This window comes from Myxocyprinus asiaticus, chromosome 47 (genome assembly GCF_019703515.2).
Source record: "Myxocyprinus asiaticus isolate MX2 ecotype Aquarium Trade chromosome 47, UBuf_Myxa_2, whole genome shotgun sequence".
Classification (NCBI taxonomy): domain Eukaryota; kingdom Metazoa; phylum Chordata; class Actinopteri; order Cypriniformes; family Catostomidae; genus Myxocyprinus; species Myxocyprinus asiaticus.
In genome coordinates this window covers 1,379,232-1,398,992 of record NC_059390.1, presented here as the reverse complement: position 1 = coordinate 1,398,992, position 19,761 = coordinate 1,379,232, and the positions used below count along the sequence as shown (strand labels likewise).

General features: G+C 40.2%; 1 protein-coding gene across 2 annotated transcripts; it reads right to left on the bottom strand.

Annotated features, from left to right (window-relative positions):
• Positions 1-111: 111 nt before the first annotated feature.
• Positions 112-17,805, bottom strand: tmem181 (transmembrane protein 181). Of its 2 annotated transcripts, none has more exons than XM_051690586.1 (17): positions 17,577-17,805; positions 15,867-15,970; positions 15,142-15,203; positions 13,240-13,327; positions 11,420-11,541; positions 11,212-11,340; positions 10,735-10,815; positions 10,539-10,638; positions 8,048-8,178; positions 7,740-7,831; positions 7,496-7,553; positions 7,307-7,409; positions 5,556-5,607; positions 4,504-4,586; positions 2,488-2,577; positions 2,299-2,365; positions 112-2,215 (listed from the first exon to the last, which is right to left on the bottom strand). In XM_051690586.1, exons 1-17 carry the CDS (start codon positions 17,714-17,716, stop codon positions 2,131-2,133), a joined length of 1,587 nt encoding a protein of 528 aa, XP_051546546.1. In that variant the 5' UTR covers positions 17,717-17,805; the 3' UTR covers positions 112-2,130. The 2 variants fall into 2 exon arrangements, with proteins under 2 accessions (XP_051546546.1, XP_051546547.1); XM_051690587.1 differs by lacking the exon at positions 17,577-17,805 and adding an exon at positions 16,970-17,085.
• Between the last annotated feature and the right edge of the window lie 1,956 nt (positions 17,806-19,761).

Here is a 19,761-nt window from a genome sequence, read left to right as displayed (position 1 = left end):
CTGTTGTTCAGTTTTTTGCATTCAAACTGCCCTTTGTATTGTCGGACATTCTTGCATTGCACAAAGTCGAAATCCCCTTGTTATACATGCAATAAGGACACGAGTTCCATGTGAAGACTCCATCATTAAAAATTTAATGAACAGTTTGTACAACATTCTCACATACATCACAACAGTGCAACCGAAGGAAAGCTCCTCTGCCTTGCGTGTGAATGCAGGAGTGTTTGGACTGAGGTCAGCAAGGCTTGGGAATGACCTTATGTACATGTTGAAAGGCACAGCGAACCGGACATATCCAACAAGAAATTATTACACTGTTCTAAACATTCTTGTAGTGGTATCTCAGGCATATTTCATGAAATGAACAATTCACCCACACAAATCTGAATGACTTTCCTGTGTGGGAAATAGATGCAATGAAAGTGCATTTTGACCGAGGCTGTCCGTCCCTAACATTCTGCGAACCATCTCTTGCATCTTGGACTTGGGGCAAAATGACATTTTAGGACCATGATACCAAAGCTGATGTTGTGTAACACCATATGCAAACATCACTGAAGCCAGTCGTGTCGAGCACAGACCTCCAAGGAGCTCCAAACAAGTAAAAAACAATATGTAAGACAATAAGTGAACAGTGCTTAAAACAACAAAACAAACACAAAAACAAAAGGCGTTATTTTTGTTGCGCTGGATTAAAATCTGACCATTAAGAACCTGCTTTCTATATTAATACAAAGTACACAAAATCCTGGAACTGATTTCATTAACAATAACTTGCATATGATCCACAAAATAAACATGTTCACAGTCGTGTGAAGGAAGGAATGTGTGAAAATCATATTTTTGGAAAGTAAAACTGTACACCGGACATCCAGAGCACACAGAATGTGCGTCTAAACGGGTGAATCTCATGAAGAAATGTCTGGACCACTACGCTTTTTGCATCATGACATTATTTGCATGATTTTTAGGTTCATTTTCATATTTTAAGTACATGTATATATATTTTGCACTAACCAAATGTACTTTAAAATATCACTTTTTCCGCACAACAGTAATGAGACTTTTTTGCAAAACTGTCATGAAACAGTGTCACAATGCAAAACTCTTGATGGTCCTAAAATTGGTTCTTTATGCAAAATAGATTTTTTTTTCTTCTGATTGAGATTCATCCCAATACCTTCTTCATACAATAAAAATAAAATAATAATAATAATAATAATAATAATAATAATAATAAATCAGGGGGGCCTGGGTAGCTCAGTGAGTATTGGCGCTGACTATCACACCTGGAGTCGCGAGTTTGAGTCCAGGGTGTGCTGAGTGATCCAGCCAGGTCTCCTAAGCAACCAAATTGGCCCGGTTGCTAGGGAGGGTAGAGTCACATGGGGTAATCTCCTCCTGGTCGCTATAATGTGGTTCTTGCTCTCAGTGGGGCGTGTGGTGTGTTAAGCGTGGATGCCGCGGAGAATAGCGTGAAGCCTCCACACGCGCTATGTCTCCATGGTAACGCACTCAACAAGTCACGTGATAAGATGCGTGGATTGACGGTCTCAGACGCGGAGGCAACTGAGATTCGTCCTCCACCACCCGGATTGAGGCGAGTCACTACGCCACCACGAGGACTTAGAGCGCATTGGGAATTCCAAATTGGGGAGAAAAAATAATAAATACAAAATAAATAAAAATAAAACAAGCACATTAGATCTCTCTATTGGCAAAGTGGCTCTACTTCACGTGTGCAGATCAGCGTTTTCCCCGATGCATTACTGGAGTCATCTGCTTAGATTTAACGGTACGAAGGGGAAAATCAAAAACAGTGGTTGAAAAAAATCAGCTTAAGCATGCATACTTGCACACTTCCCTTCACTGACACTGTACGACCGACAGTGTCAGTGATGGTGATAATTACTGAAATGTCCACCTATACAACACCTCATCAGGCCACGTGGAGTTACATTCAAAAACACCTCACCTTTATCTTTAAAAATATACAGGCATGTATGTTTACACAGAGTATATAATGACACTGGCATTATTTCAACGATGAGTCTATATACATCCCCCAAAGAGGCCAGATGCTTAATATACAAGCAAACCAGTTTCACTCTCGTCCAATCAGAAGTCTGATCAGTCACTTTCACTGTCATCCTGGTACTTGGCGGTCGCTTTGATGGCACGGCCGTTTTGAAGAGGCATTTCTTCATAATCGCTCCTTTAAAAACACACATAATATCATGATTTAACATCAATTTAAACCTCCTTCAAAAAAACACACATTTGAACTGGGATACACACCCGTAAATGACCTCATCGTCCGAGTCATTGAGCATGGAGAAGGCGGGATTGTCTTTCAGCTGGGAATCTGCGATGCAGGAGACGCAATGTTTTCATGTCATTCTGAACGCAAAGACTTGAACTTTCGTTTCTGCTGTTTCACTGAGAAAACTCTCTCTGCGTGTCAGTCTTTCTGTGCACATAACTCACCGTAAAGAGCGTTTTTGGAGGGCGAGTAGACGAACGCTAACGTGTAGAGATAAAAGTTGAGAAGGCCGTAGAAAGAGAGAAATTCAGCTGGTAAATAAACATTAAGGAAAATCACTGATGACCCGAGAGAAGCTGAAACAGTTGATGTGAATCCATGCTGCTATTAAAGGAATATTCCGGGGTCAGTACAAGTTGGGCTCAAACGACAGCATTTGTGACAATGTTGATTACCACAAAAAATAATTTCTTAAAGAAGAGACACTTACAGTACAATGGAAGTCAATGGGGTCAATTTTTGGAGGGTTTAAAAGGCAGAAATGTGACACTTATAACTGTATTAAATCACTTGCATTAATTCTTCGTGTATTTTTTGAGCTGTAAAGTTGTTTAAATCATTTGTAAGTTTGTTTAGGGGTTATGTCATTACGTCGTCATGGCAACGAAGTTGTCAAATTTGATATCGTCACAGAAAAGCTTAGTAAGTGATTTTATGACAGTAAAATCATGTTAACACACATATTGTTTATGTCTTGTGTCTATACTGTTGAAACAGTGAGTATTTTAATGTTTACAGATTATTGACTCCATTGACTTCCATTGTAAGTGCATCACACGCTATGTTCCTGTCCAAGTTGCAAATTAAATTCAAGCGAAAAACCATAATAATGCATAATGTTCGAAACAATGTATTTACAGGATCTATCTATATATATACTGTTTTTAGATACTGTATATTAATATTTTCTTTTTATCTTGTATTTTTCTTTCATTGTGGCTCTCTTTAAATTTTGGCCTGTCATGTGTTCTCCCCAATTTGGAATGCCCAATTCCCAAGTCCTTGTGGTGGTGTAGTGACTCGCCTCAATCCAGGTGGCGGAGGACGAATCTCAGTTGCCTCCACGTCTGAGACCTTCAATCCGCGCATCTTATCACGTGGCTTGTTGAGCGCGTTACCACGGAGACGTAGCGCGTGTGGAGGCTTCACGCTATTCTCCGTGGCATCCACGCACAACTCACCACACACCCCACCGAGAGCGAGAACCACATTATAGCGACCACAAGGAGGTTACCCCGTGTGACTCTACCCTCCCTAGCAACTGGGTCAATTTGGTTGCTTAGGAGACCTGGCTGGAGTCACTCAGCACACCCTGGATTCAAACTCACGACTCCAGGTGTGGTAGTCAGTGTCAATACTCGCTGAGATACCCAGGCCCCCAAAGCACAATTTCTAAGCAAAACAGTGTTCACATGATGACAAAATAAGGTGTGTAAATGGCAAAATATCGGTATCAGCCTATAGTTTTTTAGTTTATCAGGAACATTTTTAGCCTACTTTGTAGTATGTTGACAACTTATTTTTTTTTTTACCCAATAACTGAGAAATGTTAAATGAATAAACCCGCAGAGAAACATTTCAATTAAACCGAAATGGCAATAATGTCAAATTTGGAAAATATTGTTTTTTACTTTTATACATTTCAGAACACTTTTTTTCTCTCTCTAAAATTTTCCACAGACCCCAGTTTGAAAACCCCTGGTTTAGAGAGCACAGACAAAACACTGTAAAGAACTTAATCTCGTGTCTGGGAGTGTCACGCTAACGTATTAGTGGTTCTCACTGTCAATGGGCCGCGTGGTAAGTTGTGCGTGGATCATGGAGAGTAGCATGAGCCTCCACATGCTGTGAGTCTCCGCGGTGTCATGCACAACGAGTCACGTGATAAGATGCGCGGATTGATGGTCTCAGAAGCGGAGGCAACTGAGACTTGTCCTCCATCACCCGGATTGAGCTGAGTAACCGCGCCACCACGAGGACTTACTAAGTAGTGGGAATTGGGCATTCCAAATTGGGAGAAAATGGGATACAAATTTAAAAAAGAATACATTTCCTGTATTTAATTATTAACAAACAAATGAGTGCACAATGTTTTTCTTTACATTTACATTTCAGTTTAGGAATAACATTTCTGGCTGAAATTTGTTACATGTCAAAAATAAATAAAAATAAAAGGATATAATTCTGGTAGTGTGTAGAAAGTTCTGCTACAAAGTTATCCTGCAGAGCCTTGGAGCCGAATCTCAGGTACAGAATAACCATACTGATAACAGAGAGAGAGAGAGAGAGAATTACACCAGGTGTTCACTTTATTTGGGTGAATCTCACAAAACAGGTCAAATAAATGAAATTATACTTTTTATTTAAAAAAGGCTATTTTGAGGACCATTTAATATTTTCTGCATTGTAACATTACTGTTATGACAATTAAGCATATTTCCCCACAGATTCTCATTGCTGTAATACCAAAAAACTGCCTTTAAATTTATACAAATTCAAATAATATATATAGATATATTTCAAAATTACTACATTAAAGTAATGGGAATCTAATGTGACCATTCTATGGACAAAAATATATATATATTTTTTTTCTTTAGACTTTGGAGTGAAATATGACCTGGACATTTCTTAGTGAAATTCAGCCATTTAGACAGCAACATTTTTTATTTTTTCCCCATTTTTATATATATTTTTTCTCCCCATTTTGGAATGCCCAATTCCCAATGCGCTCTAAGTCCTCGTGGTGGCGTAGTGACTCGCCTCAATCCGGGTGGCGGAGGACGAATCTCAGTTGCCTCCGCGTCTGAGACCGTCAATCCGCGCATCTTATCATGTGGCTTGTTGAGCGCGTTACCACGGAGACGTAGCGCATGTGGAGGCTTCACGCTATTCTCCGCAGCATCCACGCACAACTCACCACGCGCCCCACCGAGAGTGAGAACCACATTATAGCGACCACGAGGAGGTTACCCTATGTGACTCTACCCTCCCTAGCAACCGGGCCAATTTGGTTGCTTAGGAGACCCGGCTGGAGTCACTCAGCACGCCCTGGATTCGAACTCACGACTCCAGGTGTGACAGTCAGCGTCAATACTCGCAGAGCTACCCAGACCCCTTAGACAGCAGCATTAAAAATTTTAAAACACCAATAAAGGCATGCTTACGTGTTGTGGTCTTTAATATGCTTAAAAAGATAAATCAGATCCTCATGAATCTATTTTTACATTACCTAATCACCAACACAACCAACGTCAGCGCTGTCAGAAACTTCAGTCGCAGATCTGAGGAAGGAATAAAACAATCAAAAACACTGCAGATGAATGCTGCGATTATTCTTCATACTAGTGCTGCACGATATATCGCATTTATCGGAATATTGCACATTTACAAATTGCAATACGCATATCGCAAGGCCTTGCAATAATACTTTAAAAAGTAACGTTTATGCCGAGAATAGAATAGACTGAGCGTGAGACTGTCTCTCAATGTGTGTGCGTGCAGTGTGCATGGGCGCAGATCCAAAGCACAAGATGTTCCCCATTCATTTTCTCCATGTCATTTCAACATTAACAGACTGGGCGATTACATGAGAGTTGACACATATTAGTAAGTTGTACTGCATCTTAAAACATACTCTCTGATGTTCATTTATGTTTTTTACATGCTATAAGTCTGAGAGAGAGAGCATTGCGCCCGGCTCCGTTTGAATGGGAAGCTGCCACCATCTGACACACACAGCATTAAAGAGCATCCAGACAACATTTATTGTTGAATTTTGTGATAAAATTGACATAATTTGAAAACTGAGACTAAAATAGTGTTTCTCCAAAAACTCCTTCCGTCTCAAATGATGGAGAGCGTCACATCTGCGGATATGCAGCCAATGGTAAAACAGTATGGGCTCTATTTTCGTAAGTGCAAAAGCACAGCACTACATGCAATGACCGCGCGCTGCGTCTTATTCCGATTTTCGTGTCAGTGCAAAGCGCACGTGGGCATAGGTGGGAGTGTTTGTGCTATCTATGGGTGTATTGTACGGTAATGAAGTGGTGCAAAGCGTAATTTGCTATTTTCCTGAGATGCAGCTCATTGCGCCGGGACGTTTCAGCGGCACGTCTATTTTCAGCACAAAGTCTAAACTCAGTTCCTGCATTTGCAGTTTGGAGATTCCACCAGCAGGTGGTGATAAAGTTCATGTTCAAATATAGTGGAACATTAAATTATGTCTCTGACGATCACTGTTGATGAAACAAAAGATTTATGAGATGTGTTAAACTTTCTAGAGGTCATGGTTTATTTTGCAATTATGTTTATATTAACAAATGAACCACATTTTCAATGCGATTCATAGAAATATGCCTGACATTCAACAAGGACGCAGTTAATGCACAAAAGTACGCAAATCCATATTTCTATTCTTCTAATTCACTGCATACAGTCCATTTACACAACTAACTTCTTCTGAATGTGCTGTCTTTGTTTATATCGCTGGTGTTTGAGGAAATGGACTATATAATAGGACGCAGACGGTGCAATAACCGGAGAAGAACCTCAGAATTAAATTGCACTTGATCCAGACCATTAGCGCTTTGCACGTGCAATTTCACCAAACCCACTTGCGCCTAGACTCAGCGCATGCTTGCACAAAAATACCAAAACTTCATGATCATGCCCAACGACTTTGCGGTTAGCGCTCTTAAAATAGGGCCCTGGTCTATATATTATACACAGTTTAGAACACAAGACAACCATGATTGTGATCTCGGGGAAATAAGTCCCTTTTTTCTCCCAATAAACTCAGTATATTTGGGTGGTCGAGGTTCCAATGTTCCACGTACTCCGATGACATCATCATAGGATTATTACATCGCATATTGAATACCACATTATCCAACTACTTATCGCGTACCACATTTTTCCTCCATATCGTGCAGCCCTACATCACACATAAGGAAGAATGTTCTCTCAGTGTTTTGTTACCTGTGTAGGGCATGTTCTTGAGTTCTGAGCACGCTCGCACCACCAAAAACACCAGATACAGAACATACAGCCCCACCACCAGCAGAAAGAAGATTTTCATTCCCTAAACAGAAAGAAAATCAGTGAATGAATGATGCATTTAATTAAGAAACAGGAGTAAAAAAACAGCAGTGGAGAATTCAAACTTACCTGGAAGTTCTGGATGTCTACTTTATATTGATATGTGGGATCCTGCAGCTCATTCACCCTGATAAAATCACAATTAAATTCCCTTAAGACACCATCACTGACAGCATTAACAACTACCAATGAGCAAAAAGCAAATTAATGTCCATTAAGATGAACCCGTTGGTTGTTGCAAAAAATATGTTTATAATATGTTTAACAACTCTGATGTTCCATGCATAAGTTCACACAGTATCGAGTTTCTTACGTTTGCCAGATTCCCAGAGTAACGGCTGATAACCACAACAGCCCGACGATTACGAGTTTCGGCAGGTAGAACGTCAAGAACTTCCGCTCACCCTAAAGATTCATTAACAGACATCAACTATATTCCGTGATAATTAATTCCACAATATTGCAATTAAAGACCCTTAAGAGACGTCTAACAACAGGACAGCCTCATGGAGTTTAGATGTGTTGTTTGATGAGCAGGTGATGTAATAAATGGAAGTGTTGGTCCGTTTCCAGTAACAGCTGGTTTGTAAATGTTGATCTTTGAGGGGTCGTGACCTTTACCTGCACTCTGATGCCATGATACACACAAAGCCAGAACAGCAGCAGTGCGCACAGGAACAGAGCCTGGAAAAATGCGTCCAGCGTTCCCGGAAACCAGCTGTTCACCAGGAACGAGAGCGGAAAGAACGGATCTAGAACAGCGTAAAACAGCAATAAGTCAACCTGTTTTTACTAGGAGTGACAACATTCAATTTATACTACATTTAAATGTATTAATGGCTTTTTCTTCAGCTTCGGGCACTGTGGACTTCTAGAAAGTCTCGTTAAAACAAATTTAACACTCTTGCTAATTTACTTAAAATAAGCCTTGCTAAGCCTAATTTCAGAGCTAACATTTGATGTATCCCAAATACACATAATGAAATCATATTGCATAATTTGGCAAAATTACAGCTTGATTTTTTATTTTATTTTATCCCCTTTTCTCCCAATTTGGAATGCCCAATTCCCACTACTTAGTAGGTCCTCGTGGTGGCGCGGTTACTCACCTCAATCCGGGTGGCGGAGGACAAGTCTCAGTTGCCTCTGCTTCTGAGACCGTCAATCCGCGCATCGTTGTGCATGACACCGCGGAGACTCACAGCATGTGGAGGCTCATGCTACTCTCCACGATCCACACACAACTTACCACACGCCCCATTGAGAGCGAGAACCACTAATCACGACCACGAGGAGGTTACCCCATGTGACTCTACCCTCCCTAGCAACCGGGCCAAATTGGTTGCTTAGGAGACCTGGCTGGAGTCACTCAGCACACCCTGGATTCAAACTCGCGACTCCAGGGGTGATAGTCAGTGTCAATACTCGCTGAGATACCCAGACCCCAATTTACAGCTTGATTGATACAAATCTTCTGCTCACAAGTGATATTTCTCTTGATTTTTCTATGTTTTGTTTTATTTTTCATCTCAAGCATGCTCTTCACTGACACTTTTGTTCACTTGGTTAACAAGTACACTAACTTTTGTAACTTCATCAAGGGCAAAACGGTTTTACTTACTAATAATTTTCAAAAAAGTTTTAACTTTCGATTTAACTACGCAATGGTACGGCAAAACATAAGTAAGCGTGGCCACTTTTACTTAAATGGTTATAACTCTTGAACAGAATGAGATATTTTCACTAAATTTCAGACACGTATGTATAGGGTCAAACTGAGAACATATGAAAAAAATTGCACCTCAGCCTCTTGGTGGCGCTATACAAATGACAAATGTAAAATAAATTCTAACTATGGAACGGTTGGTCCGATTGACTTCAAATTTTGCATGCAATGTCTTTGTCTAAGGTGCCATCAAGGTCTATGTGGACAGTTGCATAGCTTACAAAACATGGCCCCCATTGACCAATCTACTTTCAGCAGCTGATCGACAAGACTGATCGGAACGAAACGTGCACCTATTTGACTATTTTTTTTAAATGACCGTTATCGCATATTGCATGTGTGTAAATTATTGTATATTCTGCAGTGTTTCACACAGACACATGTTATTCCTTTCATATCATACGTCTCCTCATTTTGAACAGCTTTGCATCAAGAAACATTGGTGTCAATCAAATCATTCGTTAAATATTTGAGATCATAAAAAAAAAAAAAAAAAAAAAAAAATCATATTTTATATATATGTTGAACTTTTTATTTGGCATGGCTATAACAGGGTAAATAAAACAATACGGGCGTGGCCTTGTTTACCAAAAAGCCTGTAACTCCTAAATGATAAATCAGATTTTTTTTTTTGGGGGGGGGGGGATTTTTTTCCCCTTTTTCTCCCAATTTGGAATTCCCAAAGCGCTCTAAGTCCTCGTGGTGGCGTAGTGACTCGCCTCAATCCGGGTGGTGGAGGACGAATCTCAGTTGCCTCCGCCTCCGAGACTGTCAATCCGTGCATCTTATCACGTGACTCGTTGAGCGCGTTGCCACGGAGACATAGCGCATATGGAGGCTTCTCGCCATCCACGCACAATTCACCACACGCCCCACCGAGAGCGAGAACCACATTATAGCAACCACGAGGAGGTTACCCCATGTGACTCTACCCTCCCTAGCAACCGGGCCAATTTGGTTGCTTAGGAGACCTGGCTGGAGTCACTCAGCACGCCCTGGGATTAGAACTAGCGAAACAGCGGCTTCCCGGGGTGGTAGCCAGCATATTTACCACTGAGCTACCCAGGCCCCGATAAATCCGATTTTTATCAAATTTAGTACACATATATGACGTGTGATTCTGAAGAAACATGCCAAATTTGGTGAAGATCCGACAATAGCTGGCGCTGTAACTGTCAGGAATGTTAAAAAGGCCATGCCACTTTGGTCCTCAACCTGATGCTTCTGGAAATTATGTCAATTTACCTGTTTCAGGTGCTAACAGATTTTTAAAACGCATTATATTTTACATTCATACTTAAAGGCACTTGAACGCATGCTAATTGCTGCTATTTTTATATCTATTTTTATTTATTCATTTTTATGATGGTGAGCAGATAATCTCACCGTTATAAAGCAGCAGCAGAGGCAGAAGAATAGACATCCACTTCTGCTCGATTCCCCAATCCCTCATGGAGAACTTCCTCAAAGAGTGAGCAAACATACACTACACAAAAACAGCAAACAAGCTCGTTTCAAATGCTGATTAACACTCAGACCTGAAACATGCAGCTTTTGTAGAAGTTTCTGGCCTGTAACTTACAGTCACTATGAAGGTCATCACAACAAACACAAAGCGGAACCAGATTTCCACCTGAGAGAACGTGGTGTTGTACATCTTAAACTGTTTACAGACAGAACAGTGACCGAGAGAGAGAGAAAAACCCCCCATTAGATTAAGAAAGTACCTGCATTCATTAGAGATTAAAGTCAACTTGAAATGGCATTCGCAAACAATTTTACTCCTGTAATGTGACGCATTTCCGAGAGAAACCGGATATTCAATGTGAAGAAGTAAAATGAAGGGCAGGACTTGTTTATCCATGTCTCTATATGACTGGTGGATGAAAAATAAGAGGTCTTGATGAAGTCAGCTGAAAAGGGAAGCACTTTGTTCCTTTAGAATAACGTGCACACGACATCATGCACAATAATATCAGGAATGTGCATGAGAAAATTAACTTTGATCTCATGTTGACTTTAAATAAGAGAAATTACCTTTCTGAAAATCTGAACTCACCACAAAAGTGACATTTGTGATACTGGGCTTCAGATCGTCCAGATTCCTGAAGCTGACGTTGATCTGGTACTGTGTGTAGTTCAGGTAACCCAGATGCAACACGATAATTTCATCACATACCTGCTGTTGCTGCACAACACACACACTCGTGAAGATCCAATCCAGTTTGCACCATGAGATTACAGCTGTAATTAAATGCAGGACTCACAGCGGCGCAGTGCAGGGTTCTGTTCTTATTGTGCACGTTATCGCTGATGCGCATCACGCTCGCGTCCTGCATCACGCCCTGCAGTTCAACGTTCATCCCGAACTCCCTCCGGAAATCTCCAACTGAACACACAAATCACAATTCATCACCACTAGCGCACTTACACTCCCTCAACCAACACACTCAGCTCATAAGATGTGCGATTTCAAAGCCAGTTTGAACAGTAAGCAGAAGTTCAGAAACTGTTATGTGCTATATGATTAATTACTGTAAAATATGTTTACTATTCATAAATATACAGTAAAACTCATTACAAGTTACAAACATGTTAATGTCCTTAAAAAGAATATTCACATCAGGGGGGTCTGGGTATCTCAGTGAGTATTGTCGCTGACTATCACACCTGGAGTCGTGAGTTTGATTCCAGGGCGTGCTGAGTGACTCCAGCCAGGTCTCCTAAGCAACCAAATTGGCCCGGTTGCTAGGGAGGGTAGAGTCACATGGGGTAACCTCCTCGTGGTCGCTATAATGTGGTTCTCGCTCTCGGTGGGGCGCGTGGTGAGTTGTGCGTGGATGCTGCGGAGAATAGCGTGAAGCCTCCACGCGCGCTACATCTCCGCGGTAATGCGCTCAACAAGTCACGTGATAAGATGCGCGGATTGACGGTCTCAGACGCGGAGGCAACTGAGATTCGTCCTCCGCCACCCGGATTGAGTCAAGTCACTACACCACCACGAGGACTTAGAGCGCATTGGGAATTGGGCATTCCAAATTGGGGGAAAAAAAGAACGAAAAAAAAAAGAATTCACCTGTTGTATTTTTAGAGATTGATAATCAGTGTTGGGTGTAATCTGATTACAAATGAATTTGTTACTTTTAATAACGTAATTACTTTTAAAGTAAAAAAGTTAGCCTGGTTACTCACTTTCAATTAAGTCAATTACTTCTAAGCCGGGGTTTTTAGACCCCAGGGGGGCAGTAAAGGGGTGTGCAAAAATGTTCAGAGGAAAAAAAAAAAAAAAAGTGAAAAAATATTGATTTTATTACCATTTTATACCTTTTTTTATTGTATTGACAGCCATAGAAAAAAAAATAAAAACAGAAATAAAACTAAACTGGCATATAATTTCATATATTATGAAAAAAAAAATCTTATTTGCAGGGAACATCTACAAAGCTGCTTTGAAACAATATTTATTGCTTCTATTTATACAGCACTTTTTACAATAAGTATAAATATTTAAAATAAAATATTTTTTATTGTATTACTTCAAAAAAAAATTTTTTTATTGAAAATATTTATTTTCCGGTTTATACATCTAATATTACTCCAGCATAAAAAAGATGCACGGTCAACTAAATAAGAAGTTAATATTTAAGATAATTTTATGTTCATATGCATGTCTGTTTGCGTTTCTGCGACAGCTGAAGAGACACTAACGAGATATTATGTTGCATTTGTTGAGCATGTTTTTATGAAGTTAGGAATAGGGGAATATGATTATTACAATTTGAGGGGTAATTAGTCATTTAAAATGGATTGCTTTTTTGAGCAACTTTCCCAACACTGTTGATAATATAAATCACCATTCACTTTCATAATATAGAAAAGAGCTGCATGAAGATTCTGTGAAACATCTCCTTTTCGGTTCCGCGGAAAAAAACAAAGTCATACAGTTTGTAACAACATGAGGGTTTTCATTTTTCCGTAAAAACAAAACAAAAACAAAAAACATATAAAGCCTGGTCTAGGATCAGTTTTGGTGCTGTTCAGACAGCAGTGTTTGTTTGTGAATGAGTGGTTGAAGATGCCGTCTCACCGGTGTTCTGGATCTGAATGACACAGGTGAGCCACAGCTGCTGGTTATAGTTTGAGAGCGGTTGAGTTCTGAGCTGGAAAGGGCCGGTCTGAACAGAACAGAAATATTACAGATCACGATATTCATGCATGAGTTATAAATGCATCAGCCATATGTTTGAGTATCATATGAAGGTAAAATTGTGTCTAAATGATTTGCATGTGCAGAGTAAGATTTGTAAAAGCATAAATCCCAAATTTACACACCAAACTTTGTGTTAATACGCAATTACGGATTCACAACATGTGAATTACACTTATGCAAAGCATTAAAATATTGCTAAAATTTGTCTTATGCTTAAAACTTGATTTACACTTTTACATTTTCGCTAATCTTACTCTGCGCGTGCAAATCATTCCACCGCGCTTGCAACTTCATTTACGCTTTCGCTAATCTTACTCTGCGCGTGCAAATCATTCCACCACGCTTGCAACTTCATTTACTCTTTCGCTAATCTTACTCTGCGTGTGCAAATCATTCCACCGCGCTTGCAACTTGATTTACCCTTTGCTAATCTTACTCTGCGCGTGCAAATCATTCCATCGCGCTTGCAACTTGATTTACCCTTTGCTAAACTTACTCTGCGCGTGCAAATCATTCCACCACGCTTGCAACTTGATTTACTCTTTCGCTAATCTTACTCTGCGTGTGCAAATCATTCCACCACGCTTGCAACTTGATTTACCCTTTGCTAATCTTACTCTGCGCGTGCAAATCATTCCATCGCGCTTGCAACTTGATTTACCCTTTGCTAATCTTACTCTGCGCGTGCAAATCATTCCACCACGCTTGCAACTTGATTTACCCTTTGCTAATCTTACTCTGCGCGTGCAAATCATTCCACCACGCTTGCAACTTGATTTACTCTTTCGCTAATCTTACTCTGCGTGTGCAAATCATTCCATCATGCATGTAACTTGATTTACTCTTTCGCTAATCTTACTCTGCGTGTGCAAATCATTCCACCACGCTTGCAACTTGATTTACGCTTTCGCTAATCTTACTCTGCGTGTGCAAATCATTCCACCACGCTTGCAACTTGATTTACGCTTTGCTAATCTTACTCTGCGTGTGCAAATCATTCCATCGCGCTTGCAACTTCATTTACTCTTTCGCTAATCTTACTCTGCGTGTGCAAATCATTCCATTGCACATGTAACTTCATTTACGCTTTTGCTAATCTTACGCTGCGTGTGCAAATCATTCCACCGCGCTTGCAACTTGATTTACCCTTTGCTAATCTTACTCTGCGCGTGCAAATCATTCCACCGCGCTTGCAACTTCATTTACTCTTTCGCTAATCTTACTCTGCGTGTGCAAATCATTCCATCATGCATGTAACTTGATTTACTCTTTCGCTAATCTTACTCTGCGCGTGCAAATCATTCCACCGCGCTTGCAACTTGATTTACCCTTTGCTAATCTTACTCTGCGTGTGCAAATCATTCCATCATGCATGTAACTTGATTTACTCTTTCGCTAATCTTACTCTGCGCGTGCAAATCATTCCACCACGCTTGCAACTTCATTTACTCTTTCGCTAATCTTACTCTGCGTGTGCAAATCATTCCATCATGCATGTAACTTGATTTACTCTTTCGTTAATCTTACTCTGCGCGTGCAAATCATTCCACCGCGCTTGCAACTTCATTTACGCTTTCGTTAATCTTACTCTGTGCGTGCAAATCATTCCACTGCACATGTAACTTCATTTACGCTTTCGTTAATCTTACTCTGCACGTGCAAATCATTCCATTGCACATGTAACTTCATTTACGCTTTTGCTAATCTTACGCTGCGTGTGCAAATCATTTAGGCACTATTTTACCTTCATAGTATCTGCTCATGACCGTAATCTCTCACCTTTGAGCCATTGACACTGACGCTTAAACCATTGTTGTAGTTTTCACTTACGATTTTTGGTCCTATGGGAGAGACACAGATGAAAAAACAGGAAAAAGTAAGTAAACTCTGCAAAGTGACATCTCTAATTAATGTCTTGTTTTGTCTGACTCGATCTTGTAATGATTCAGCCACCTCCTCCAGAAAACACAATCCTCTTGTTTCATTCTTCTAAAGCAGTGATGTAGTATTACAGAAACAGCCTCTGAGCTCGGTGGGAATTCAATGAATCTATTAGAATCACATCTTTGACTCAAACATCATAGATCTACACACACATGCATGGGCTGTCAATCCGTGTGAAACTCTAGTATTTGTAGGTATGTTCCGATGCCATTTTTTTGAGAATGTGTACGAGTACCGATACTTCCTTTTCAGTGCTCGCTGAAACCGATGCCTGTTTTTTTTAAGGTGTCATTGAAAAACTCATATTAATCATCAGTTATAATGAATATTGTACTGTGCTCGCATATGCACCAACCCAAATTAACGTCTTATGTTTGGTGAATAAAGTAAGTTCTATGGGGTTTTACGACCCTGCAGCGTTCTGATGGGCATTCACAGAGATTTTATGAATCATTCGTTTTTAAAGACACAGTGAAGGAACGGCGAGAAGGTGAATACGGGGATACGCCGCTGTGCATTCTTAATGCGCTCAAGTGTCTGCAGGAAACCAGATCACTTACCTGAAACACCGATGAGAGTGGAGACCCCAAAACAGAAGAGGAAAACCACAAACACCAGGACAAAGTGTCTCTTAGAGAGTGTGTAGAGACGCATGGGAGCTAACCTACAACACACACATTCAGAGAAAAATTTATAATCTTGCCATGACTTTTAACAGATTTAACACATTTTAGTGATTTTACATGCATGGAAATCACTACATATAATTCCTCTGATATTTACAGCATTTTTTATTATCACATTTGGGGTGCTGGCTGTTATATGTGAAAATGCATCAACATTTTTCTATATTTGAAACACGTTGGGCTTAAAAGTAAAATGTTTAAATATACCAAATAAATTTTCAAACAAATCTAGGCCCCACACATGCTGGACAACCATTTAATACATGCCTCAATGATTCAATATTTCCTCAGTATTGTGAACATTTAAAGAAATGTTTATCTGAAACACGCACACACACAGACAAACACACACACACACACACACACCAACCCACACAAACACACCAACCAACAAAAACAAACACACCAACACACACACAAACAAACAAACACACCAACACACACACAAGCACACAAACAAACACACCAACCCACAAGCACACACACACAAACACACCAACCCACACCAACACCCACAAGCACACACACACACCCACAAGCACACCAACACACACACACGCACACAAACACCCACCCACACAAACACACACACACACACACACACACACACCCCCACCCACAAGCACACCAACACACACACACAAACACACACACAAACAAACAAGCACACAAACACACACGGGGAAATGAAATCAGCACACACCCACAACATCCACCTCATACAGCAGCTAACACGCCACATGTTTAATAAAACACAACTGCATTTACTCTAAATTGAAATCTAATAAATAAATGTAAATACGGTGTAAACATAAGCGCACGTGCGCGTGTCTAGAGTTCTCATGCACTCAAACATCTGGACTGTTATCATGAGAGGCTGTCAAACTGACCCAAACATGCATTTATGTCACACACACTCAAATTCTGAAAATATGTATGTGAATATGGGTGTTTGAGACTGTCATCTACACACTTACATGTCCATCGCGTCCAGTTTTATTCCGAATAAATCAGAATGTTTGTGTTTGTTGGCGACGCATATCCGCACACGTCAGCCCGGAGCTGCACTGACGTCATCGGCAGTGGCCCGCCCATCGCCAGGTCATGTGACATCCCCCGCAGTGCGCATGCGGCGTCGGCGTTTTAGTTTATTTCATCTCTCAAATTAGCAACATAAATTGTCTTTTTTTTTTTTTTTAACATTGCCTGGCGAGTTTTAACTCCTTTAGCGGTTTTAGTCATTTATAAAATCGTAAAAAGCTTCATTCAAGATGATAAAAAAAATGCTAGTCATCTCTATATGTTAAATTACATATTTTATTGAAAATATTTGTATGTATCAATTTATTGACAATGGTCGCTATTAAAATTGACGCGCGTTTTAATTTCGCGCGCACGCTATTTTAGTGTGTAATAACAGAGGTAAATTGGACAATTTTATTATAATGGAAACACAATATTCTGACGTTTAGACGAACTCGAAGCCACGCGAAAAAACGTCAAAAAATATTCTACATAAATCTGTGAGGATTGACCAGTCATCTCCAGTGTTTCTGAATACTTTAATTCCTGAAATGTTTGTACCTGTAGAATCGGTCGTTTTTGTACGGCGTCAGATCCTCCTTTAATTCATTACAGGCCTCTTTTATTTTCTTGCAGAACTGCTTCATCTCGCTGAGTAACGGGTTCTCAAAGCTGGAATAGTCACTGTCCGTCCGGTCCATGTCTGCTAAAAAATTGCGTTTAATGATGTTTTTTGCAGGTGGTCTCTATTGAGTGAAATGCAACCGAAGCGTTTTAATTGTGCAGGTTAGAAGAGAACAGCTGAATGCAGGAGGAGGGGGTGCAGGTCACGTGACGACTGTTCAGCACCACGGACAGGGCTTATTGAAATTGAAAGAGTACACTTCTGAAACCCTAAATGACCCCAAAGATCAGCAGACTAAATGCAACGACATCAGTCCTGATCATAACTACCAAATATTCATTCATTTTCAGGATTTTAACCCTTTAAATGCCAGTTTGTTTACATAATGCCACTGTTGTTGTTTTTTACACACACACACACACATACAAAACACACTCTGACATCCATACCAACACACACACAATTTTAGCTGCATCATTTATTCAATTGTCCTGCAGTGCTCTATAATACAGCAAACAGAGAATAGGGGAAAAGCATGTATTTGCTCCATAGGCTAAACATGAGAAAAACCTGGTGGAAAATATTAAAAATGTAAATTTTGAAGCCAGGGCTCTGGAATGAAAGCATAATATCATAGAATTCATGATTTTATACTTTAATTGCACTGGGATCAAATATTGCAGTTTTAATGGGTTTCTTTTTTTAATTAATTTATTTTTTATCCCCTTTTCTCCCGATTTGGAATGCCCAATTCCCACTACTTAGTAGGTCCTCATGGTGGCGTGGTTACTCACCTCAATCCGGGTGGAGGAGGACAAGTCTCAGTTGCCTCCGCTTCTGGGACCGTCAATCCGCGCATCTTATCACGTGACTCGTTGTGCATGACACCGCGGAGACTCACAGCATGTGGAGGCTCATGCTACTCTCCACGATCCACACACAACTTACCACACGCCCCATTGAGAGCGAAAACCCCTAATCGCCACCATGAGGAGGTTATCCCATGTGACTCTACCCTCCCTAGCAACCGGGCCAATATGGTTGCTTAGGAGACCTGGTTGGAGTCACTCAGCACGCCCTGGATTAGAACTCGCGACTCCAGGTGTGGTAGTCAGCGTCAATACTCGCTGAGATACCCAGGCCCCAGTTTTAATGGGTTTCAATGGGGACATTTTTGTCCTGAAGGTCCTGAGTGTAACTATTTTGTGTATTATAGATGTATTATAGGAACTGAGATTAAAATATCAAAATTCCCCCAAAAATACACACCTATGGCAAAATGTATGCCGCTGGCATTAACACAGCCAAAATGATCGAATAAACAAAAACGAAAAGACAAAAAAGTCCCGAAGGTCGCACAAGGTTTAACTCAATAATGGAGAAAAGATATTTCAACCTGTACACTTTATTGGGCTATACACCGACAAAGGACACAATTCAGCTTTTGAGGAACAACAAAACTGTTCATTACAGTACAATGCAAACCCTAGTGCATATAGAAACCCTAGTGCATATAGGCTTCAAGTTAGTTAGGTCTAACCCCAAAACCCCAAAGTCTGTTTAAAAAATAATAACAAAGAAAAAGGGGAAATAACAAAGCGTAACAGAGAGGTCATGGCTCCCCTAAATATACAGTAAAGAGTAAATAAACAGATACAAAATTAACTGAAATTAAGTTCACACGCAATAAAACCAGATGCAATAATGGGTATTTCATATAGAGTATTTTAGACAGAATGGACACAAATCTTTGCAAACTAAAGCAAACGTGAGCTCTAAAATGTAAATGTTGCAATTATAAAAAACTGAGACGTGCGCCTTCAATTCCAAAGCCAAACCATGCTCACCACTTCTGAAAACAAACATACTCCATAGTAACAGAATTTACCCAGCATGCCTTTATACCATTCAGTACAATTGTTCAGTTTTTCCTTCGTCTCCAACACATCTTTTTGACCTACAAATACAAAGCACATTTCAAATAATTACAGTACACAACAAGTCCAACAAACCCCAATCAAATTAATACATACAAGAGTGCACACATCACCTCAACAGTTTAACTGGGGATGATTTCAGTGGAATATTTGAGATGTTACAAACAGATAAAACAGTGAAACA